We start from the raw sequence: 22,177 nt of genomic DNA on the forward strand, positions 1-22,177 counted from the left end.
TATAAAGGAGGAAACAAAGAAGATCCTACAAACTTCAGACTGGTATCCCTTACAAGCACAGTAGCAAAAATATGCGAAAAAGTTATCAGAAACAAATGGATCAAACACTTGGAAGAGAATAAAATATTAAAACCTAATCAATTTGGCTTTAGAGGTGGAAGATCGTGATTAATTGAGATAATACAAGAAAGAGATGGCTGGACAGATTGCGCTTCTTGGATTTGCAGAAGGCTTTTGACAAAGTACCACATAAAAAGTTAATAAGAAAACTGAAATAATAGGAGGAATACAAGGTAAGCTACTGGAATGGATGAAGGATTTATTAAATGGGAGAAAGATGAGAGTGGTACTTAGAGATAAAAATTCGAGCTGGGAAGATGTGAAGAGTGGCGTCCCGCAAGGCTCTGTTTTGGCCCCTTTAATGTTTGCCATATATATAAATGATATGGATGAGGGAGTGAAGTGTTACATGAACTTCTTTGCTGACGATGCCAAATTACTCAAGAGAGTAAGCACAGAAGAAGATTGCAGATCACTACAAGAAGACCTAGACAAAATATGGGAATGGAGTCAGAGGTGTGAAATTAACTTTAATATTAAGAAATGTAGTATAATGGAATTTGGAAAAAACAAAAATAGAATATCGGGTTAATAAAAATTTGGTAACAAGGAAGTCAAAAAAGTCGACTCAGAGAGGGACCTGGGAGTGATTATCTCAAGTGACTTGACACCTGACGAGTTAAACACCATATGAGGACGGAGCCTTTATTTGAAAAAGCTGTAATAAGCGAAACGTCCTACAAATAAAGGCTCCGTCCTCATATGGTGTTTAACTCGTCAGTCTTGTCGGCAACTGCTACTTTCATGAAAAAGACTTGACACCTGATAAACATGTCAATAAATTATTTGGTGAGACTTTTAACTTATTAAGATAAATGAAAGTGGCCTTCGACTACATGGATAAAGAAATGGTGAAGAAAATAGTGGTTGCATTAAGACCTAAACTAGAATATGCTGCAACACTATGGGCACCTAGCATATATATATATATATATATATATATATATATATATATATATATATATATATATATATATATATATATATAGAGAGAGAGAGAGAGAGAGAGAGAGAGAGAGAGAGAGAGAGAGAGAGAGAATTCAAAGAGCAGCGACAAAAATGGCACCTACACTATCAAATTTGACATACGAACAAAGATTGGAGAAATTATATTTATGAACACTGGAACAAAGAAGAGAAAGAGGTGATTTGTTGACCATTTACAGAATTATGAAAGGGATGGAAATTCTTGATAGAGACGACTTATCAAAATGGGATATAAGAGAAACAAGAGGACACGAAAAGAAGCTAAAAAAGAACAGTTATAGAAGAGATTTGAAAAAGAATAGCCTCCCACACAGAGTGATTGATGTCTGGAACAAAATAAACGGTGAAACAGTGAGTGCCAACACTATACAAGATTTTAAGGATAAACTGGATGCAGAGATAAGAAATCGGGTCACTATGAGCATAGCTCTCCTCCCGTAAAATACAACTAGGTAAATATATATATACATACATATATATATATATATATATATATATATATATATATTTACCTAGTAATATATATATATATATATGCAGAGTCCACTAGGAAGAGGAAAAACACACGGACTCCGTTAGACCAATTATAAGTTCAATAGGATCAGCAGCATACAAACTGTCCAAATGGCTAGTGACTCTATTGAACCCAATTGTAGGAAAATATCAGAAGCAAATGTCAAAAACAATATTGATCTTATTGATAAATTGAATAGACTTGAGATAGATTATGATTTTAAAATGATCAGCTATGACGTTACTTCGCTATTTACCCGAGTTCCAGTTAATGACCTGCTTGAATTTCTAACGGAAGAATTACCACACCACAATCTTTCTCATAATACTAAAACCATTATTGACCTTATTGAGATATGTATCAAAGACTGTAAATTTGAGTTTAATGGAAAATTTTATAAACAGAAATTTGGGATGGTGATGGGAAATCCCCTATCAGCCGTTCTAAGCAACATCTACATGGAATTTTTTGAGACCAAGCTTTTAGCAAACATACTTCCCAAGAAGGTCAAATGGTTTCGGTATGTCGACGACATTCTCTGTATTTGGCCAAACAATGAAAATGTTGATGCCTTTGTAACTAAATTGAATCAACTGGTTCCTTCTATAAAGTTTGTAGTAGTTTTTAGTTCGGAACAACGGCAGGACAAATGAAAATCAACACAAAATATCTAATCTCTTTCTTTTGGTAATTAGCCACAAGGTGCGACACTAGAAGTGTCACATGAGAAATATAGGTGAAGCTCGGACTAAGGCCACAGCTTAGTGGAGCTTATGGTTGTGGCTGGACGTGGAGCCTAACGTCAGCGAGGCGGTAGCAGATGATGACGGCGAGGCTCGATGGGACGGCTAGAAGATTGGACGAGGAGATGTTGTTGTGTGTGCTGGTCGGTACTGTTCTGCCCATCTCGGCGAAACGCCGATCTTTTAAAGGAGGCTGGCGGGAACGTGAGGAGCTTTCCAAGTTCCTGATTGGCTGACCGCTGGCTGGCAGGGACACCCTTGCGAAATACGCTTGCCAACTACAGGAACTTGGAAAGGCTAGTTCCGAAGATTTCTTTGATCAGTGTGTGACGGGTCGTAGGATGCATCACGTCACTACAAATTCACTGTAGAAATTGAAAAAGATTCATGCATTTCTTTCTTAGATTGTAGCATTCATAAATGCAATAAGAAATTTAAATATAGTATTCACTGAAAACCAACCAATGCCAACGCGTATATACATTGCTATTCAGCCCACCATAATAGAATTAAACAGTCAGCATTTTCTTCCATGTTTCTTCGTCGCCTGCGCATCTGCAGCCCAGAATTTGTGGATGACGAAATGAGCAAAATTTATGACATCGGAACACAGTTGAGATATCCCCCCAAAAAATTGGACAAATATTTAAAAAAAAAAGCATAAAAGACATTTTATACAAGTGAACCAAAACAAAAGTTTGAGAAAAAGAATTTACTTGTACTTCCTTTTAATGAAAATCTTATAAGAGATTCCCAATATACTTAAAAATTTCAATGTAAATGTAGCTTTCAAGAACAATACAACCCTAAAAAATCTTCTCATAAAGAATTCCCCTGATAATTCTACAGGCTGTGTATATAAAGTACCTTGTAGTAAATGTGACAAATATTATGTAGGTCAAACAGGAAAAGAATTAGAGGTTATGATTAAACAGCATAAAACAGTATAAAAAAGGGCCAAGAATCTAGTGTCCTTTTTAATCATGTTCGTGAATTTGACCATCCTATTGACTAGAAAAATGCTTCAAAAATCATAAAATGTAAGAATATAACAGAAAGAAATATCATACTGTCAGGAATTATGATCAAATACAATTATGACCAACTCATTAATAAAAGTTTAGGATTATATAAATTAGATCCATATATTGTCAATAATATAGATAGTACATATTTTAAAAGTTAATGTGATAATAATGATCTGTTTCCACGACCACGCCGAGGAGAGGAGGGTAAATGTCTCTCTTGTCCTATGTATACTCTGTATCTCCACTTTTTTGTTCTCGCTTTTCTGTACTCCTTGATAATGTGAATATATCACCAAAACGCCCGGACTACGTGTGTTTTCCTCTTCGTAGTGGACTCTGCATATTAGTGATTCACGTGTGACTTGTGAAATTTGTGCATATATATATATATATATATATATATATATATATATTTATATATATATATATATATATATATATATATATATATATATAGAGAGAGAGAGAGAGAGAGAGAGAGAGAGAGAGAGAGAGAGAGACAGAGAGAGAGAGAGAGAGAGAGAGACAGAGAGAGAGAGAGAGAGAGAGAGAGACAGAGAGAGACAGAGAGAGACAGAGAGAGAGAGACAGAGAGACAGAGAGAGAGACAGAGAGACAGAGAGAGAGACAGAGAGAGACAGAGAGAGAGAGACAGAGAGAGAGAGACAGAGAGAGAGAGAGACAGAGAGAGAGAGACAGAGAGAGAGAGAGAGAGAGAGAGAGAGAGAGTCTTAAATGTTTACACCAGAGTATCAGCACCCCTAATAGCAAAATATTCTCTGGCAGCTGTCACATTTCTAACTTGCTGTTTTTGGTTCCAGGCTCCTTTCATGTTGGGACCAGCTGCCACGATATCCAGGCGACCCAGGGGGCCACCAAGAGTGGCATCTACCTCATCCACCCTCCAAACCTCGTCCAGGGGCCCTGGAAAGTGTTTTGTGACCTTGAGAGTGAGCACGGTGGATGGACTGTCTTCCAGGTAGATACCAGATTCTTCCTCAGTTTCAGGGATTCCCCTAAATGGGATCATATGACAGTGGCCAGAATAGAATATTAAAAGGACAAGTGGGCATGAATAGGTTACTGATTACCAAATAATAAACAAATAAATAAACCCATAAATAGATAAATAAGCAGATAAATAATATATAAATAAAAAATAAATGAATAAACATAAATAAATTATCAGGACACCAGTCGGTTGAAGAAGCTAATTAAGTTACTATAGTCTAACTCAGGGGTACTCAAACTGGGGTTCGTGAACCCCCAGGGGTTCACAAGAAGATTTCTAGGGGTACTTAGATGTTCCCTAGCACTTACCTGTGCGAGCAAGGATTTTCAACGCTGTTGAATATGAAAACTAAACATCGATCACGACTTAATGTCGAGCATGACCTACGATTGTGCCTATCTAATACTGCTCCTCAAATTGAGAAACTTGCTTGTAACAAACAGGTACATCCCTCACACTGAAGTTCATTATTTATTGATACTTAAGAAAATATTGTTTCACTCCTGCATGTGTAGCATCATTGTTAAATATTTGCAATACTGATGTTTCTTCTGAATAAAGTCATTAAAATTTGAATAATTTTATAATATCCTTTGCAGAATTATTGTACTTTAATGAGTTAGTCAATAAATTACCATTCTCTTCATTGTCAGATTATTGGGGGTTCGGGAAGATGATCTTATAACTCAGGGGGTACTTAACGAGAAAAAGTTTGAGAACCCCTGGTCTAACTGCAAAGGTGATGGAGAGCATCTACTTCAGCAGAAGTTAAACTTAATTCTTTCAATCTCCTCCAGGTTCGGGATGACGTCGAGCCCCACGAGAACTTCATGCGTGGGTGGGAGGACTACAAGGTTGGCTTTGGGGACTTTGACAGAGAATTTTGGCTAGGTAAGGGGTGTGCTCATGTTATGGAGAGAAAAAATCCTGCTGTATTGGTAACATATGGTACATATCAGTTATTAGAATATTTCAATCAAGTTTAAGCCAAACTGAGGACATATCATGACCATTAGGTTTCATTTGTGTTGGTATGTCTGAACATTAAGTGATCAGTTCATAAAGCTTCATGTGATTTGCAAGGTGTAATCAACTTGCACTGACCAATATGTTTTGAACACTGTTACGTGTTTTGTATAATGAATTACATGGAGAACTTATGCTGAAGAAATTATTATAGGCTATACCCAAGATCAGTGCATCTGCGGCATGGACCTCAAACATGCAAGGCTCTAGCCTCAAACATTTCCATAACACAAGAGAAAGAGCGTATTTCTTCCTTCCATTTCCTTTGGTCTCTTTGGGATTAGGGTGCACTGATGTGTAGCTCTGTTAAGGTCTAAAACCCTTGACTTTAGAAGCAAAAGGATTCAATCCCAATCTGAAGCAGTCGGAGATGTCCTTGGACTCTCTGGTTTGTGAAAGAATTGATGCAGCTGTTCCAAGTGGTGGTTAGATCTACAGGGGGAGATCTAAGCAGGCTGTCTCAATGACTTTCCAATCTTAATGGGAATAGTGGGAGGGGGAAAAGGGTTGAGACCTGAGCATCTGAAGAAGACTGTGGGGCAGCAGTGTTCTACCCTGAGAGCTATTCAATAGGTACTTTCCATGCAATACTAAATTTATCTATTTGTTTTTTTATTACTCAGGTAATATACTGCTATGGTCCCTGACTAATGTGGACAACAAAACCAGATATGAGCTACACATTGAGCTTGAAGACTGGTCTGGGAACAAGCGATTTGCAAGATATCGAGGATTTAGGATTGGATCAGAGAGGGATGCCTATCGACTCTACCACTCTAATGTATATTTTGGCAATGCAGGTAACGTCTTCATTACTGTTCAGTGACATTGGACTTGGAATGGTACAAGGGTTTATAATGTCTAGTGTTTTTTAATATATTTCATGAGAGAATTAAGAAGTAGGTGAAAAGAAATGCAATAAAGAGGGAGAATAAGAATGAAAGACAGGGTTGGGAGACATCATCCATTTCTCTTTGATGATATAGTATTGATTGGAGATTATGAGAAAAAGTTAAAAAGATGGGTGGCAGTACAGGGAGAAACTTAGTAATTGTTTGACTGAATTTCAAATTCTCCAGTGCTGTATACTGTACAGTCAAAATCCTGTCTGCAAATGCTACACAGGTAAGATTACAATATTTAAGGGTCTGTGTTGATGAAATGATGTTTTCTTTTTTCAGGAGATTCAATGTATTCCCACAATGGTCTTCCTTTCTCCACTTTTGATGTTGACAATGACAACCGTGATGGTGACTTTGTTGAAAGGAGTTGTGCTCGATTGTACAAGGTTTGACTTTTCCTGGTGACCTGTCTATGACTGATGACTGTATGCTGTGCCTTTCAGTGATGATTCATTGTAGGTTCTGACTTCTACTGATGACATTATAGGCTTTAAGTTTCAATGGTGACTGAACTTTTTCCATGCCTCTTGATCCATAGAAATGGCCTTCCTCTTGGCTCAGCATGTTTTTTCCCCCTTTTCTTGGCTGCTTCAGATCCTGCATCCATCCTTAATCTACCTACTGGTCTTCTTCCTTGTAGCATCCAGGTCTAGTATTTCTGGGGGCACCTCTGTTCTTCTATAAATCACACATACATACTATTGTAGGTAGTTTCTATGAATCCTAGTATGGGCAGGACATCCAACTCTCTTCATATATTCTCATTCCTTAGTTTATCCCTCCTAGTAGGGCAAAGCACAGATAGTTCTACAGCCTTGATTTTGGTTTTACAAGCCATAGGTCAAAATTGGCAAAAAGAATAATCCAGTGGCAACCAGAAAAGAAAAAATAAAGAAAAACAGATCAAGACAATTATTGTCACATACAAATTAACTGAGATAAGCTTTAAACAATGACAGGAATTTTTCTTCAACTAAATGAAATAATTTGGCAGTACCTTGAAGAAATACATAAAAATAATTACCATTATCTATGGATTAAGGCAACTCATAATAGGGCTACATAGAGAAAATTTTTAGTACTTTAAGATGGTCACATAGTAAAAATTTTGATCTAGTGCATATAAGACAAAGGTGTTAATCTCAATTCCAGATAAATACCTTCTTGCATAACCTAACTACAATTTTCATGTTTAATGATTGAACAGGAGCCCCTTCAGTGAAATAAAACATTGATGTTTTTTATTTCCCTACATACTTGATGCTTCTTCCCCCTTATAAATAGAAGGCAGCTAACCGAGGCATGCAACCATCCCCACCCAGAACAAAATGGATAATTGTATATCAGTGTGTAGCTAGAAAATTATGATGACATTTTGCTGAGCATATCAATTTTTCTTTCTTTAGTGTACTAAAATTTATTGTAATTAATGCAACATACACTCCAATAGGGTGCATGGTGGTTTGGCAACTGTCATGATGCCAATTTGAATGGCTGGTATTTGGGTGGACCACACCGATCTTTTGCTGATGGGGTCAACTGGTACACCTGGACAGGATACAACTATTCACTAAAAAGAACTGTTATGAAGTTTAGGTGAGTTGTGTATGTATTTACCTAGTTTTAGTATACCAGTACAGGAAAAGTGCAACATCATAGTTTCTCATTTTGTACTCTCCAGTTTTATTATAACTAGCCTCAAATTCATGTACAGATCTAACTTAATCTATATCCTTGATTTCCAACTATTGTATATAGATCTGAATTCATGTATTGTTCCAACTTGGGCGAACACTTTCTAAAATATTCCAAGTATTTATGTATCTGTATGGAAAACTGTATTACTTCACATCCTTTAGAACCTGCGATCTTTCTAAATTTGTTCCCATAACCTCTTAAAGCCCTCCCATCATTGGTCAAGAACTCCTCTGCCAATGCAATCTAAGGGGATAAATTGCATTGACAGAAAAGATCTATAATCATATCACCTTTTTCTCTTTGATTTTTCAAAGTTGGCAGACCCATTGCTTTTAGTCTTTCCTCATATGCTGGGGACCAGTTTGGTTCCTGTCCTTTGTATTTGTGTGATCTTGCTTATATACCTCACTCTGTGTAGGGACCATACCACTGACACATACTAGTCTTGAATGGATCAGGATTTCAGTGAGTCTTTTCATCATCTCTTCATCCATATAATGAAAAGCCACTTTAATCTGCTGCAGCCTGTGTGTATCTACCTGATTGAATTTACCTAATCATAGTATACAGGAAAGGAGCAATGCTCAAAGGGTCCTGTCTCCTATTCTCTAATTTTTTATTATACCTAGCTTCAAATTCATATACTTCCAAAGAAGGGAAAGAGGAGACCTACTAACTATCTATAGAATTATGAAGGGAATGGAAATCTTCTATAAGAATGACTTATTGAAATGGGACAATGGAAAAACAAGAGGACACAAAAAGAAACTAAAAAAAGATAATTACAGAAGAGATCTGAAAAAAAATAGCTTCCCACACAGAGTGATAGATACTTGGAACAAATTGGACAAAGAAACAGTGTGTGCAAACACTATTCAAGATTTTAAGATGCTGAGAGATACAAAGACGTGTCACCATGAGCATAACTCCCTTCCCATATAATACAACTAGGTAAATACCTAGTTGTATCTTACCGGAAGGGGAGCTACACTCGTGTTGTCCCATCTCTGTGTCTTGCCATATCTAATTTGCTCTTAAATTCTTGTATTGTTTTTCCACACACTATTGTTTTGTCTAGTATGTTCCATACATCCATCACTCTGTGGGGAAAGCTTTTTTTTTTTTTTTTTTTTTTCATGTCTCTTCTATAACTGTTCTTTTTGAGTTTTCTTCCGTGTCCTCTTGTGTTTCTTTTATCCCAATTTAGTAAGTTGTTTCTATCAAGGATTTCTACACATTTCATAATTCTGTAGATGGTCAACAAGTCACCTATTTCTCTTCTTTGTTCCAGAGTTGGTAGTTCTAGTTTTGCCAGTCTTTCTTCATATGATATTTTTTTTATATCTTCGTAGTTCCTCTCTGGATTCTCTCAACTTTATATTCTTTTTAGTACTGGGTGACCATATTGTCACTGCATACTCAAATTTGGGCCTTATCAATGTGACTAATATTTTCTTTACCATTTCTTCATTCAAGTAAGGAAAAGCCAATTTTACTAATCTTAGCAAGTTGTTGTCGTTCCCTAGACTGTCTGTCCGAGCAGTCCCGTCTCCCCAAGGAATGCTACTGCCGAAACTGGGTTTTCCCACAAATCCTTTATAGAGTGTATTTTGTGTTGTTTGCGTGCATGATTGTGTATAATGCAGTCTTCCATTATGTGTTGTATGGTATGGGGTGAAGTGTTACAACCTGGGCAGATGTTCACAATGCGGTCATCCAGCCTCTTCTGGTAGCTTAGAAGTGCTGGGTGGTGGCCACACCGCAGTCTGGCCAAGTGGACTGTCCTTTCGTGGGAGAGAGGATTCAGAAGGGTGGATATCAGGGGGTCTGGCATGCAGCAGTGTGTTAACTGGAGCGGTGAGTGATATGATTATGAATATGTTTCCGGAGGCTGGTATTTGGTGGTTGTGGAGGAAGAGAAGAGAGTATTTGGGCGTAATAAAGGTCTTTGGGTGTTGTTTTAATGTTTCTTGGTGTGTGTGGGTGTTCTGCTATGTAGTGTAGCGGGTGTGATGTGTTTGTGGTGGCTGCGGCAAGTGTTTGTGTGCCTCTCATGTCGAGGTGGTCCTTGACTTTGAGGACTTTTGTTTCATGGTGTAAATGGTCTGTTGGTGTTGTATTTGTGCAGCCTGTAATTGTTTTTAGGGCTTTGTTTTGTATGATTTGAAGGGTGTTGTGGTGTGTCTCACTGAGATTAGGAGCCCATGCGGGACTCGCATAATTCAACACTGAGCGTATGCATTGTTTGTATATTGTTATATTAGTTTCTTTGTTTTGTCCAAATGTCGTTCCAGTGATTGACTTAAGTGCGTTAAGTCTAGGTGTGCATTTGTTTTATATGTTTGTGAGGTGTTGTTTGAAAGACATGGATGTATCGTATGTTACACCAAGAATTTTTGGTGTGTTTGTGTGTGGTATTGGAGTGTTGTTGATGTAGAGATGAGGTATGTATTTGTGTTCTATTGTCCAGTTGGTGAGAAGTGTTGCTGTAGATTTTGTTGGAGCTATTTTGAGTCTGTTTGTGATGAACCATGTGTTGAGTGTATCAAGGTATGGCTGGATTATTTCTGCAGCTTTGTCTGTGTTACGATGTGTGCATGTGATTGTTATGTCGTCTGCGTAGGAAGAGATTTGTATTTCTGAGGTGTCTGGTGTGGGTAAGTCATGCATGTATAGATTAAATAGTGTGGGGGATAGAACTGAGCCCTGTGGTACTCCATTCTTAATGTTTCTGATGTGCGATGATTGGCCATTATATGACATGTAAGCATTCCTACCTGCCAGATAATTGGCCAGCCATCTTTTGGTGTTATTGTGCATGTCTGTGTTATATATTTTATTTGTTAGGTTGTGGCGTGGGATAGCATCAAAAGCTTTACTAATGTCTAATGTTATGAGAAGTGTTCTGTGGTGGGGCCTATCTGAATTGATGCCATCTAAAATTCTTTGTGTGAGGTTTATCAGAAGAGTGTTTGTGGAGTGTAGTGGCCTAAAACTGTATTGTGAGTCAGCAAGGGGAATATGTGGTGTGACAAGTTTAAGTTTTAGGCGTTCAATGACTTTAGAGGGGGTGCAGAGAAGTGTGATTGGGCGGTGCGATGTTGGGATTGTTGGGTCTTTGTTCGGTTTTGGAATGGTGATTATTTTACCATGCTTCCAGATGTCAGGTATAGTGTTGTGTGAATAGCTGTAGTTTGCAATGTTTGTGAGTGCGTGTATACCTTGTGGTCCAATGTGTTTTAGGTGGATGTTGCTTATGTTATCAGGGCCACAGGCAGATGAGTGCTTGAGATTATGTATTATGAGTTTTGTCTGACTGTCTATGAAGGGTGTATAGTCTGAGTCTGTGGGGAAGTCTTTCTTACGTCGAATGGTGCGTCGGTCGTCAGGGTGAGAAGTGAGATGGCTTGTCTGTGCAAAATGACGTATGAGTGCGTTTGCTTGTTGTCTGTTTGAGGGTAGATTATCTGTTGTTGTGATTATTGCTGCGTGAGAGCGTGTAGTGTTACTGTTGGATAGTGTAATGCTGTTATGTGTTTTGTACAATTTGCTGGTGTTTGTTTTGTGATCAAGTGCATTGATAAAGTTTTGCCAATTTTGTGTTTTTTGTTTGTGTATTTTATTAGCAATCACAGTGTTTAGTGTTTGTACAGTATTTGGTCTGCTATGTTTTGAGGGAGAGGTGTGGGGGTATCGTGTTTAAGTGTGTCACATTGTCTGATGAGGTCTTGGATTTCTGGTGTGAAGTTGGGGTTGTGTGATTTTCTGTTGCCTCTAGGGATGTATCTCTTGTCTGTGTTTTGTATGATTGTATTAAAAGTGTGCACAGTATTGTTTATGTTTGTGATTGGTGTACTGTTACGTGTTTCAAAATGTTGTTCTGTCTCTTTAGTAAAAGCTTCCCAGTTAGCTCTCTTGTAATTGGTGTATGTGTGTCTGTGGCCAACTGGGGTGCATCTTGTTTTGGTGGTGATGATTGGGAGGTGGTCAGAACCAAGGGTTCCGACCACTCTCCATGATGTTGTTGGGGTTAGGCAGGGGGAGCAGAAGGTGATATCAGGAGAGGAGGGAGTGTAGAGGGTTTGGTGTGGGATATGTGTATGATTATGTGTGTTGTTCATGATAGTCAATCTGTCAAACTGAGTCTGTATATCAAGCCCTCTGTCTGTGTCAGGGTTGTCGACATACCAGGCAGACGACTTGGCATTGAAGTCACCACCCATGATCAGGTTGGGGATTGAGGCTAATTGGCTAAATTGAGGCCTGAAGGTGTTTGGAACTGTGGGGGATGATTGTGGGGGAATGTACATGTTAACTATTGTCAGTGTTGATTTGTTGCCTGTGCGGATTCGAATGGATTGGATTTCTGTTGTGTTATCTGTGGTAGGGAGTAGAATTTTGGTTGTGGCACTTGTGTCCACAAAACAGATGGAGTGATGGATCAGGGTGATGAGTCCACCGCCATTGCCGTCGGTCCGGTCTTGTCTGATGGTGTAATTATGAAATGATGGTGTTTTGTGTGAGTGTCTTAGTTTTGTCTCTTGTATAATCACAATGTGTATGTTGTGTTGTTTAAGAAAGTGTTCAAGTTCATGTTTTTTTTGTGTTAATACCGTCAATGTTGTGTTGTAATATGTTGATGTGTGTTTTGTATGTGTTGTATGTTGCCATTTGGGGTTGAGGCTGGGGTGGTAATGGGGAAGGTGTAGGATCTGGGTTAGAGGGAGGGAAAGGAGAGATCAGGGACAAAGGAGGGGGAGTACTGATCGGGGGTAAGGGCAAGGGGAAATTGGGAGTGGGTAAGGGTGCTGGCTGTGGTTGGGGAGGTGGGAGTGGGGTTACTGGAGGGCAGGTAGAACATGTCCAAGTGTTTGTGTATTGGTTTGTGTCAGCAAGTGTTGTACAAGTGAGGTGGGCCCAGTTTTTGCACATATTGCACTGAACTAAGCCCTTTGTCTGTCTGCTCGAAGTAATGGGTTTAGAGCATGTTGGGCATGTGTATTTTGTGGTGGGCCCAGGATTGCTCTCTACATCTCCGGCTAAAAGTAGAAGAAGCAAGTTGTAGGTTTTGCCGACAATTTTGTTTATATGGTTATATTTACCTAGTTGTTTTATATGGGAAGGGGAGCTATGCTCGTAGTGACCTGTCTTTGTATCTCTCAGCATCTAGTTTGTTCTTAAATTCTTGTATGGTTTTTGCATACCCTATTGTTTCATCCAATTTATTCCAGACATCCACCACTCTGTGTGAGAAACTATTCTTTTTCAGATCTCTTCTATAAAACTATCTTTTTTTGAGTTTCTTTTCAAGTCTTCTTGTTTTTCTTTTATTCCGCTATAATAAGTCTTCTCTGTCAAGGACTTCCATGCCTTTCATGATTCTGTAAATGGCCAATAGATCTCTTTCTCTTCTTCGTTCCAGGGGTGGTAGTTCCAATTTAGACAATCTTTGTTCGTATGTCAATTTTGAAAGTGTTAGTGCCATCTTTGTCATTGGTCTTTAGATTCTTTCTAATTTCTTTATATTCTTTTTAGTACTGGTTGTCCATAGTGTTGCAGCTTATTCCAATTTTGGTCTTATCAGTGTGAGTAATATTTTTTTACCATTACTTCATCCAAGTAATTAAAAGCCACTTTTATTGATCTTAGTAAATTGTAGGTTTCTCCACGTGTCTGGTGCCATGTCTTTGCTAATAATTACTCCTAGGTTCTTTTCAGTGCTAGCTTTTTTTACTTGCTTTGCACCAATTTTATATTGTCCTACATATACCAAGGCTTTTTCCCCCTTCCAAGGGAGGTAGCCAAAAAGGGAAAGGCATAAAAACACTCCCACCCATTTCATCCCTAAATACACTCCACACCCCTCCCACCCTTCCTCTCATCTGAGCACCTCCTGGATGACGGGTCATCCCTGCACCCTGCCCACCGCCCTGGGTCAGAAGCAGTGTCTAATATATATATATATATATATATATATATATATAAATATATATATATATATATATATATATATATATATATATATTTATATATATATATATATATATATTTTTTTCTCTCTCTCTCCAAACTCCATTATACTACATTTCTTGATGAAGTTCACTTCTCACTTTTGACTCCATTCCCAAACTTTGTCCAGGTCTCTTTGAAGTGATTCAGTATTTTTTTTGTTTTTACTTTTTTTTAGTTTTACAATAGCTTCATCTGCAAAGAAGTTTATATAACATTCCACACCTTCCAACATGTCATTTACATATATATAGCAAACATTATTGGAGCTAATACAGAACCTTGTGGGATTCCACTTATCATTTCTTCCCAGGTCAAGTTTTTATCTCTAAGGACCATCCTCATTTTCCTCCCATTCAAGAAATCTTCCATCCATTTCAATAACTTTCCTTATACACCTCCTGTTGTTTTGAGTTTTCTTTATAGTTTTTTGTGTGGTACTTTATCAAATACCTTTTGTAAATCCAGGAAAGCACAATTTGCCCATCCATCCCTTACTTGCATTATATCTATTAACCTTAAATGAAAACAAATTGAGTTTGTGGCACATGATCTGCCACATTGTTTTGGATTCATTATATTGTTTTCTTCCATATGTTTAGTCCATCTATTTTTGATAAATTTTTCACATATTTTACCTATTGTGCTTGTGAGGGAGACTGGTCTATAGTTTCTTGGTTCTTATCTCCCCCTTTGTATATTGGTACAATATTTGCATTTTTCAAATCTTGTGGTATCTTTCCTTCTTTGAGTGAGCAATCTATTATCTTATATATTTTGTCTGTTAGTTCATCTTTTCATTCTTTTAGTATCCAATTTGCAATTCTGTCTGGACCGTGTGATTTTCTGACATCAAGGTTTATTATTTGATCCCTTATTTCTTTCTGTGTCACAATTATTTCTTTCATTGGGGACAATCTTTCTCCCTTTCCTTCATCCCAATTTTGTATATTTTCCTTTGTGAATACAGATTTAAAATGTGTGTGTGTGTGTATTTACCTAGTTGTACCTAGTTGTATTATATTTACCTAGTTGTATTTACCTAAAGTCAGCGCAAGGAGAAATGACCGATAAGGCGGGGATAGGAGATTTCCCGGTGTTGCCACATATGGGCATCCATGGCGAGAACGTGCGTGTGGATGCAATGTTTTCTGAATGCAGTGTGAGGGGGGCAGGGCCAGAGATTAGATGTAGCGGCACCGTCGCTCTCTGTTGCTCATATGCCATGTCTAGACTCGAAGAAACAAAACCTTTGTATAGAAAACATTGCTTTGATTTTTACCTCAGTGGTGGTGTGTGACAAAAAATTATAATATAATCATATGAGGCAACATTATAAAATTATAAAATAGAATTATATAATAAAATAAAATTATAAAATAATTATATGTGGCACCACAGGGGAACTCCCAGTGCTCCGCCCTAACGGCCAGATCTCAGTGCAGAGGGTATAGTTGTATTTTGCGGGAAGGGGAGCTATGCTCGTGTTGTCCCGCCATTGTATCTCTCAGTGTCTAGTTTGCTTTTAAACTCGTGAATGGTTTTTGCGCTTACTATTTCATTATCCAGTTTGTTCCAAGTGTCTAAAACTCTATGTGGAAAACTGTTTTTCTTCAGTTCTCTTCTATAGCTATGTTTTCTTAATTTCCTTCCATGTCCTCTTGTCCCAGTTTAGTAATTCTTCTCTATCAAGTATCTCTGTGCCTTTCATGATTCTGTAGATGGTCAGTAGGTCTCCTCTCTCTCTTCTTTGCTCCAGTGTCGGTAGCTCCAGTTTAGCCAATCTCTCCTCGTATGATAGGTTTGCAAGTGCAGGTGCCATTTTTGTAGCTGCTCTTTGGATTCTTTCTATTTTCTTTATGTTCTTTTTGGTACTGGGGGACCACAATGTCGCCGCATACTCTAGTCTAGGCCTTATCAATGTAACCAATTTTTTTTTTATCATGTCTTCGTCCAGGTAAGCAAAAGCCACTTTTATTGATCTTAGCAAGTTGTGTATGTTTCTTAAGACAGATTGAACATTTTTAGAAGCTCCACCATGGGATACGAACCCTGACCCGTGCGTCGAAAATCTGTCTTAAGAAACATACACAACTTGTCGGATGGCTCGCCTAATACGGGATTAGATGAAATTGAGATTAGATCTTCCAATGTTACGTGAAGCGTGGTCGGGGACTAGTACAGTCCTTTTGTACCATCATCGTAGCATGGTTGCTAACGTCCTGCCCTCGTGATTTTCGACGCACGGGTCAGGGTTCGTATCCCATGGTGGAGCTTCTAAAAATGTTCAATCTGTCTTAAGAAACATACACAACTTGTCGGATGGCTCGCCTAATACGGGATTAGATGAAATTGAGATTAGATCTTCCAATGTTACGTGAAGCGTGGTCGGGGACTAGTACAGTCCTTTTGTAACATGACCGTAGCATGGTTGCTAACGTCCTGCCCTCGTGATTTTCGACGCACGGGTCATGGTTCGTATCCCATGGTGGAGCTTCTAAAAATGTTTGATCTTAGCAAGTTGTAAGTCTCCCTGACAATTTTGTTAATCTGTATATCATAGGACAAGTTGTTTGTGATAATTACTCCCAAGTCTTTTTCGGATCCTACTTTATTCCTTTGTTCCAATTGTATATTTTCTTGATATTCTGTTTTTGCTTTTTCCAAACTCCATTGTGCTACACTTCTTAGTATTAAAATCCACTTCCCATTTCTGACTCCAGTTCCATACGCTGTTCAGATCTTGCAGTGCTTCACAGTCCTTACCAGTTTCTACTTTCCTTAACAGTTTGGCGTCATCAGCAAAGAAGCTCATGTAACAGTTAATGCCTTCGTCCATATCATTCATATAGATAGCAAACATTATTGGAGCCAGTACAGATCCTTGCGGTACTCCACTGATCACCTCCTTCCAATCTGAATATTTTTCTATGAGCACTACTCTCATCTTTCTACCAGTCAGGAAGTCCTCCATCCATTTTAGTTGGTTCCCTCGTATTCCTCCTATGTGTTCCAGTTTTTTTTAGTAGTTTTCTGTGTGGTACTTTGTCAAATGCTTTTTGCAAGTCTAGGAATGCACAATCAGCCCATCCGTTTCTTTCTTGCACTATGTCTATTAGTCTTGAGTAGAAGCATATCAAGTTTGTGGTGCATGATCTACCTTGTCTGAACCCGAATTGTCTTGGGTTTAATATGTTGTTATCTTCCAGGTGTTTTACCCATCTATTCTTGATGATTTTCTCACAAATTTTGGCTATAGTGTTTGTTAGTGATACTGGTCTATGGGAAGGGAGCTGTGCTTGTAGTGACCTGTCTTTGTATCTTTCAGCATCTAGTTTGTTCTTAAATTCTTTTATGGTTTTTGCACACACTGTTGCCTTGTCCAATTTGTTCCAGACATCCACCACTCTGTGTGGGCAACTATTCTTTTTCAGATCTCTTTTATAACTATCTTTTCATGTCCTGTTTTTTTGTTTTTTTTTTATCCCACTTTAATAAGTATATTCTGTCAAGGACTTCTATGCCTTTCATGAGTGTGTAAATGGCCAGTAGATCTCCTCTTTCTCTTTCTCAGGGATGGCAGTTACAGTTTGGACAATCTTTGTTTGCATGGCAATTTTGAAAGTATTGGTGCCATCTTTGTTGTTGCTCTTTGGATTCTAATTTCTTTATATTCTTTTTTTTTGTGCTGGGTGTCCATAGTTTCACAGTGAACTCCAATCTTTGTCTTATCAGTGTAATATATATTTTTTTTTTACCATTACCTCATCCAAGTAGTTTAAGGCCACCTTTATTGATCTTAGTAAATTGTAGGTTACTCCAACTATTCTGTTAATATGCTTGTCTGGTGTTAATAATTACTCCTAGGTCCTTTTCTGAACTAACTTTTTTTACTTTGTTCCAATTTTGTATTGCCCTGAATTTTTTAAGTTCCCTTCCCACTTTCAGCTCCATTCCCAGACTTTGTCCAGGTCTCTCTATAGATTCACAATCTTTTTCTCTACTTGCTTTCTTTAGTAGTTTTGTGTCATCTGCAAAGAAGTTCATATAACATTCTACACCTTCATCCATGTTATTTATATATATGGCAAACATTATTGGAGCTAATACAGAACCTTGTGGGACTTCACTTATAATTTCTTCCCTAGTCAGGTTTTTGTCTCTAAGGACCAGTGTCATTTTTCTCCCATTCAAGAAATCTTCCATTTCAGTAACTTTCCTTGTTCGCCTCCTATTATTTTGAGTTTTCTTAGTAGCTTTTTGTGTGGTACTTTATCAAGTGCCTTTTGTAATCTAGAAAAGCACAATCAGCCCATCCATCCCTTTCTTGCATTATTTCTATTAGTCTAGAGTAAAAAAAATCAAGTTAGTGGTACATGATCTTCCTTGTCTAAAGCCATGGATGGATGCCATGCAGAATGTCTAAAAAAAGGAGGTACAGTGATGGTGGACTGGCTGGTGAGGTTATTTAATGTTTGCTGGAGAGAGGGTAGAGTGCCGGAGGACTGGAGGAGTGCCTGTATAGTTCCACTTTACAAGGGAAAGGGGGACAAGTGTGAAGGTAGTAGTTTCAGAGGGATTAGCTTGTTAAGTGTAGTTGGGAAGGCTTATGGGAGGATCTTGATTGAGAGGATTAGGAGAGGAACAGAGGGAGTAATTGGTGAGGAACAGTGTGGATTTAGGACAGGTAGAGGTTGTGTAGATCAGATCTTTGTGGTAAGACAAATATGTGAGAAAGCTATAGGAAAGGGGAAGGATGTTTTTTGGGCTTTTATGGATCTGGAAAAGGCTTACGATAGGGTAGACAGAAAGGCACTGTGGGAGGTTATGCAGATATATGGGATAGGAGGAAAGCTTCTAGGAGCTGTCAAGAGTTTTTATGAGAGTAGTAGAGCTTGTGTTAGGATTAGAAATGGAGAGGGTGAGTGGTTCAAGGTAAAGGTGGGACTTCGTCACGGATGCATTATGTTGCCCTGGCTGTTCAACTTATACATGGATGGGGTAGTGCGAGAGGTAAATGCAAGGGTAGTGGGTCAGGGATTGGAGATGGTTAAAGAAAATGGAGAAAAGTGGGAGGTGAGCCAGCTGTTGTTTGCAGACAACACTGCGCTTGTGGCAGTATTGGAGGAGGGATTGAGGAAGTTGGTGGCAGAGTTTGGGAGAGTATGTGATAGAAGAAAGCTAAAGATAAATGTGGGTAAAAGTAAGGTGATGAGATGTACAAGGGGTGAAAGTGGCAGTAGACTGGAAGTGAGCATTAAGGGAGAGTGACTGGAGGAAGTGGATAGTTTTAGATTCTTGGGTGCAAATGTGGCAGGAAAACGTGGAGTGAAAGTGGAGGTAGAATGTAGATTGAGAGAAGCGAGTAAATGCCTTGGTGGATGGAAGAGTGTAATGAGGAATAGACATTTGGGAATGGAGGCTAAGAGGAGACTGTATGTAGGAGTGATTGTGCCCACACCACTGTATGGGGCAGAAACATGGAACATCATAGAGGAAGAGAGAAGGAGTTTGAATGTGTTTGAGATGAGGTGTCTGAGAAGTATGATGGGGGTTACTAGGCTAGACAGTGAGAAATGAGGAGGTAAGGAGGAGAACGGGGGTTGAAAGGGAGTTGGGAGATAGGGTTGATGAAAGAGTATTAGGATGGTTTGGACACATGGAAAGAATGAGTGAAGAAAGACTAGTAAAAGAGGTATGGAAGGCAGATGTGGGGGGAGTGAACATGAGGGGACGTCCTAGGATGAGATGGATGGATGAGGTGAAGGGGGCTTTGGGGGAGAGGGGAATATCTGTTGAGGAAGGACGGGAGAGGACAGAAGACAGGGGTGAATGGAGAATGGTTATATATGAATGATGTTGTGATGCATGAGGTGGAATGGGTGGGGGGATGGGGGGGTGAGGTAGTATGTGTGAGCAAAATTTGATGCAGCCTGAAGGGATTTCTCCCCATCTTCTCCTTTTATGCATGGGAGGACGGAGAGGGGGGGTCGCCGATTTAAAGAAGCGGCCTTGCTGTGGATGTGCTGTGTCTTGCGACACTGCTTCTGACCCAGGGCAGTGGACAAGGTGCAGGGATGACCCATCATCCAGGAAGTGCTAAGATAAGAGGGAGGGTGGAGGGGTGTGGAGTGTATTCAGGGATGGAATGGGTGGGAATGATTTTATGCCTTTCCCTTTTTGGCTACCTCCCTTGTAAGGGGGAAAAAGCCTTGGTATATGTATGTATGTTTTGGATTACGTATATTACTGTATTTTCTTCCAGATATTTAATTCAATTACTTTTGATAATTTTTTCATATATTTTAGCTATTGTGCTTGTAAGGGAGACCGATCTATAGTTTCTTGGGTCTTCCTTATTTCCCCCTTTATATATTGGTACAATATTTGCATTTTTCCAATCTTGTGGTACCTTTCTTTCTTTGAGTAATCAATTATCTTATATATTTTGTCCGTTAGTTCAACTATACATTCTTTTAATATCGAATTTGCAATTCCATCCAGACCATGTGAATTCTGACATCAAGGTTTATTATTTGATCCCTTATTTCTTTCTGTGTCACAATTATTTCTTTCATTCGGGGGTTCTTTCTGTCTGTACATCAATCTTCCTTTTCTGTACTCTTCATTTCTTTCTATATATATTTCTTCATTTAGTTCAGCCTCTATTAGTATGTGGTCACTTTTTCCAAATGGTGTCTTGTATTCAATTTTATCTACAATTTCAGGTTCTTCATTACTTCTGTATCTGGTGTTTTCATTGACCCATTGTGTCATTGTATGTTCCATAATCATGTCCAGTAATACATTTTCCCATAGGTCCTCTCCACCCTTCACTGTCATCACCCCTCCACCAACAGATTTCTTTGCAGTTAAAGATCCCCATAAGTACCAGCTTGCCTCTATCCTGTATTATCTCATATAATGAGTGTTTTGTATCTTCTAACATTTTTGAATGCTCATTCTTTTTCCAAGAGCCCATATTTGGGGGCACATAAATCACCACAAACTTTCTCCAAGAACATGATTCCTCCTCCCTGTTTCTCGTTTTTGTTTTTAATCCAATAATTGTTTAACCTGTGTCCAACACTATTAGGTGGTATTAAACCCCTTAATTTCATCTCCACATTTCCCATTATGTGTGGTTTTTCATCTGACAGGTTATCATTTAGTTCATTCAATCCCAAAATTAATCCATCAATGTTAATGTAGGCCACTTTTGATTTTTTTGTTTCTCCATCTTGTTTTCTCTTTTTGTTTTGCCCACTCTAATGTACCATTTTCTCAGCCTCATGTCTATGACCCTCCAATAGAACTCCTTGCTTTTGGTCTCCATTCTCTTCACATTTTTTTTTTCTTAGCTTCACCTTTTAGTATTCTTCTTTCTATTTCCTCAACACTCATTTCTCTTTTTATCCATATCTTGTTGCAGTCTTCACTCCTTACCAACTTACTTGCTTTTTGTAATATGTCTTCTACTGCCATTTGCAATCTTAGTTGTATCTTTAGTGGTCAATTTCTTTCCTTAGAATATTGTGTGTATATAGTATACAGGAAAGGAGCAGTGCTTGTTGGATCCCATCTCCTATTCCCCAATTTTATCATACCTAGACTTGTGTGTGTGCATTTTCTCTCTTCAAATTCTTAGTACCTGGACATATTGATTTCCTACTTGTGAATGTAAGAAGCAATGGTAACCATTGGAATGAATAGACATTTAAATTCTTAATTCCTCTCACAGTTATGGAAAAATATTATGCTTAAAATAATTTTATTTACCTACTTTGCATTTATTTCTATTTTCCTTACATACATAACTTTCTCCACACCAATATAACACTAGTTAAATCTGAGTTTGAAAGATGTATAATAAAAATGTAGTACTTTGTTATAAAGGATTCAGTACAGGAGTCAAAGAGATTTTAAATGCCGATACAGTGATATCACTGATTCAGAATTCTAAAGAAAATAATGTGGAATAAAATTGTTCTGAACCTAGACTTCAAATCAAGAAACAATACAAACCATGTTAACATATATTGATCTTCACAGTAATATGACTTTATAGTCATCTGTGCTTGGTGTGGTGGGGAACATGGATGACTTTTTATCCATAAGGTGCCGAGATTGGAGGAGTG

At 38.3% G+C, this 22,177-nt stretch overlaps 1 protein-coding gene and 1 long non-coding RNA gene across 2 annotated transcripts in view; one reads left to right on the plus strand and one right to left on the minus strand.

Moving 5' to 3' along the window:
- The window catches only part of LOC143020858 (microfibril-associated glycoprotein 4-like), a 49,245-nt gene that overhangs the window by 24,475 nt on the left and 2,593 nt on the right, over positions 1-22,177 (plus strand). The window contains exons 3-7 of the mRNA XM_076177706.1: positions 4,214-4,371; positions 5,202-5,295; positions 6,054-6,230; positions 6,612-6,718; positions 7,783-7,928. Coding sequence (XP_076033821.1) covers positions 4,214-4,371; positions 5,202-5,295; positions 6,054-6,230; positions 6,612-6,718; positions 7,783-7,928 — 682 coding nt within the window. The remainder of the gene's footprint in view (positions 1-4,213; positions 4,372-5,201; positions 5,296-6,053; positions 6,231-6,611; positions 6,719-7,782; positions 7,929-22,177) is intronic.
- On the minus strand, positions 2,286-3,754 carry LOC143021250 (uncharacterized). Its single transcript, XR_012965977.1, has 2 exons — positions 2,864-3,754; positions 2,286-2,729 (listed from the first exon to the last, which is right to left on the minus strand). It is a non-coding gene; the product is annotated as an uncharacterized LOC143021250 (long non-coding RNA).

The sequence above is a fragment of the Oratosquilla oratoria genome, chromosome 41 (assembly GCF_046742065.1).
Source record: "Oratosquilla oratoria isolate Oo_2021 chromosome 41, ASM4674206v1, whole genome shotgun sequence".
Taxonomy (NCBI): Eukaryota; Metazoa; Arthropoda; class Malacostraca; order Stomatopoda; family Squillidae; genus Oratosquilla; species Oratosquilla oratoria.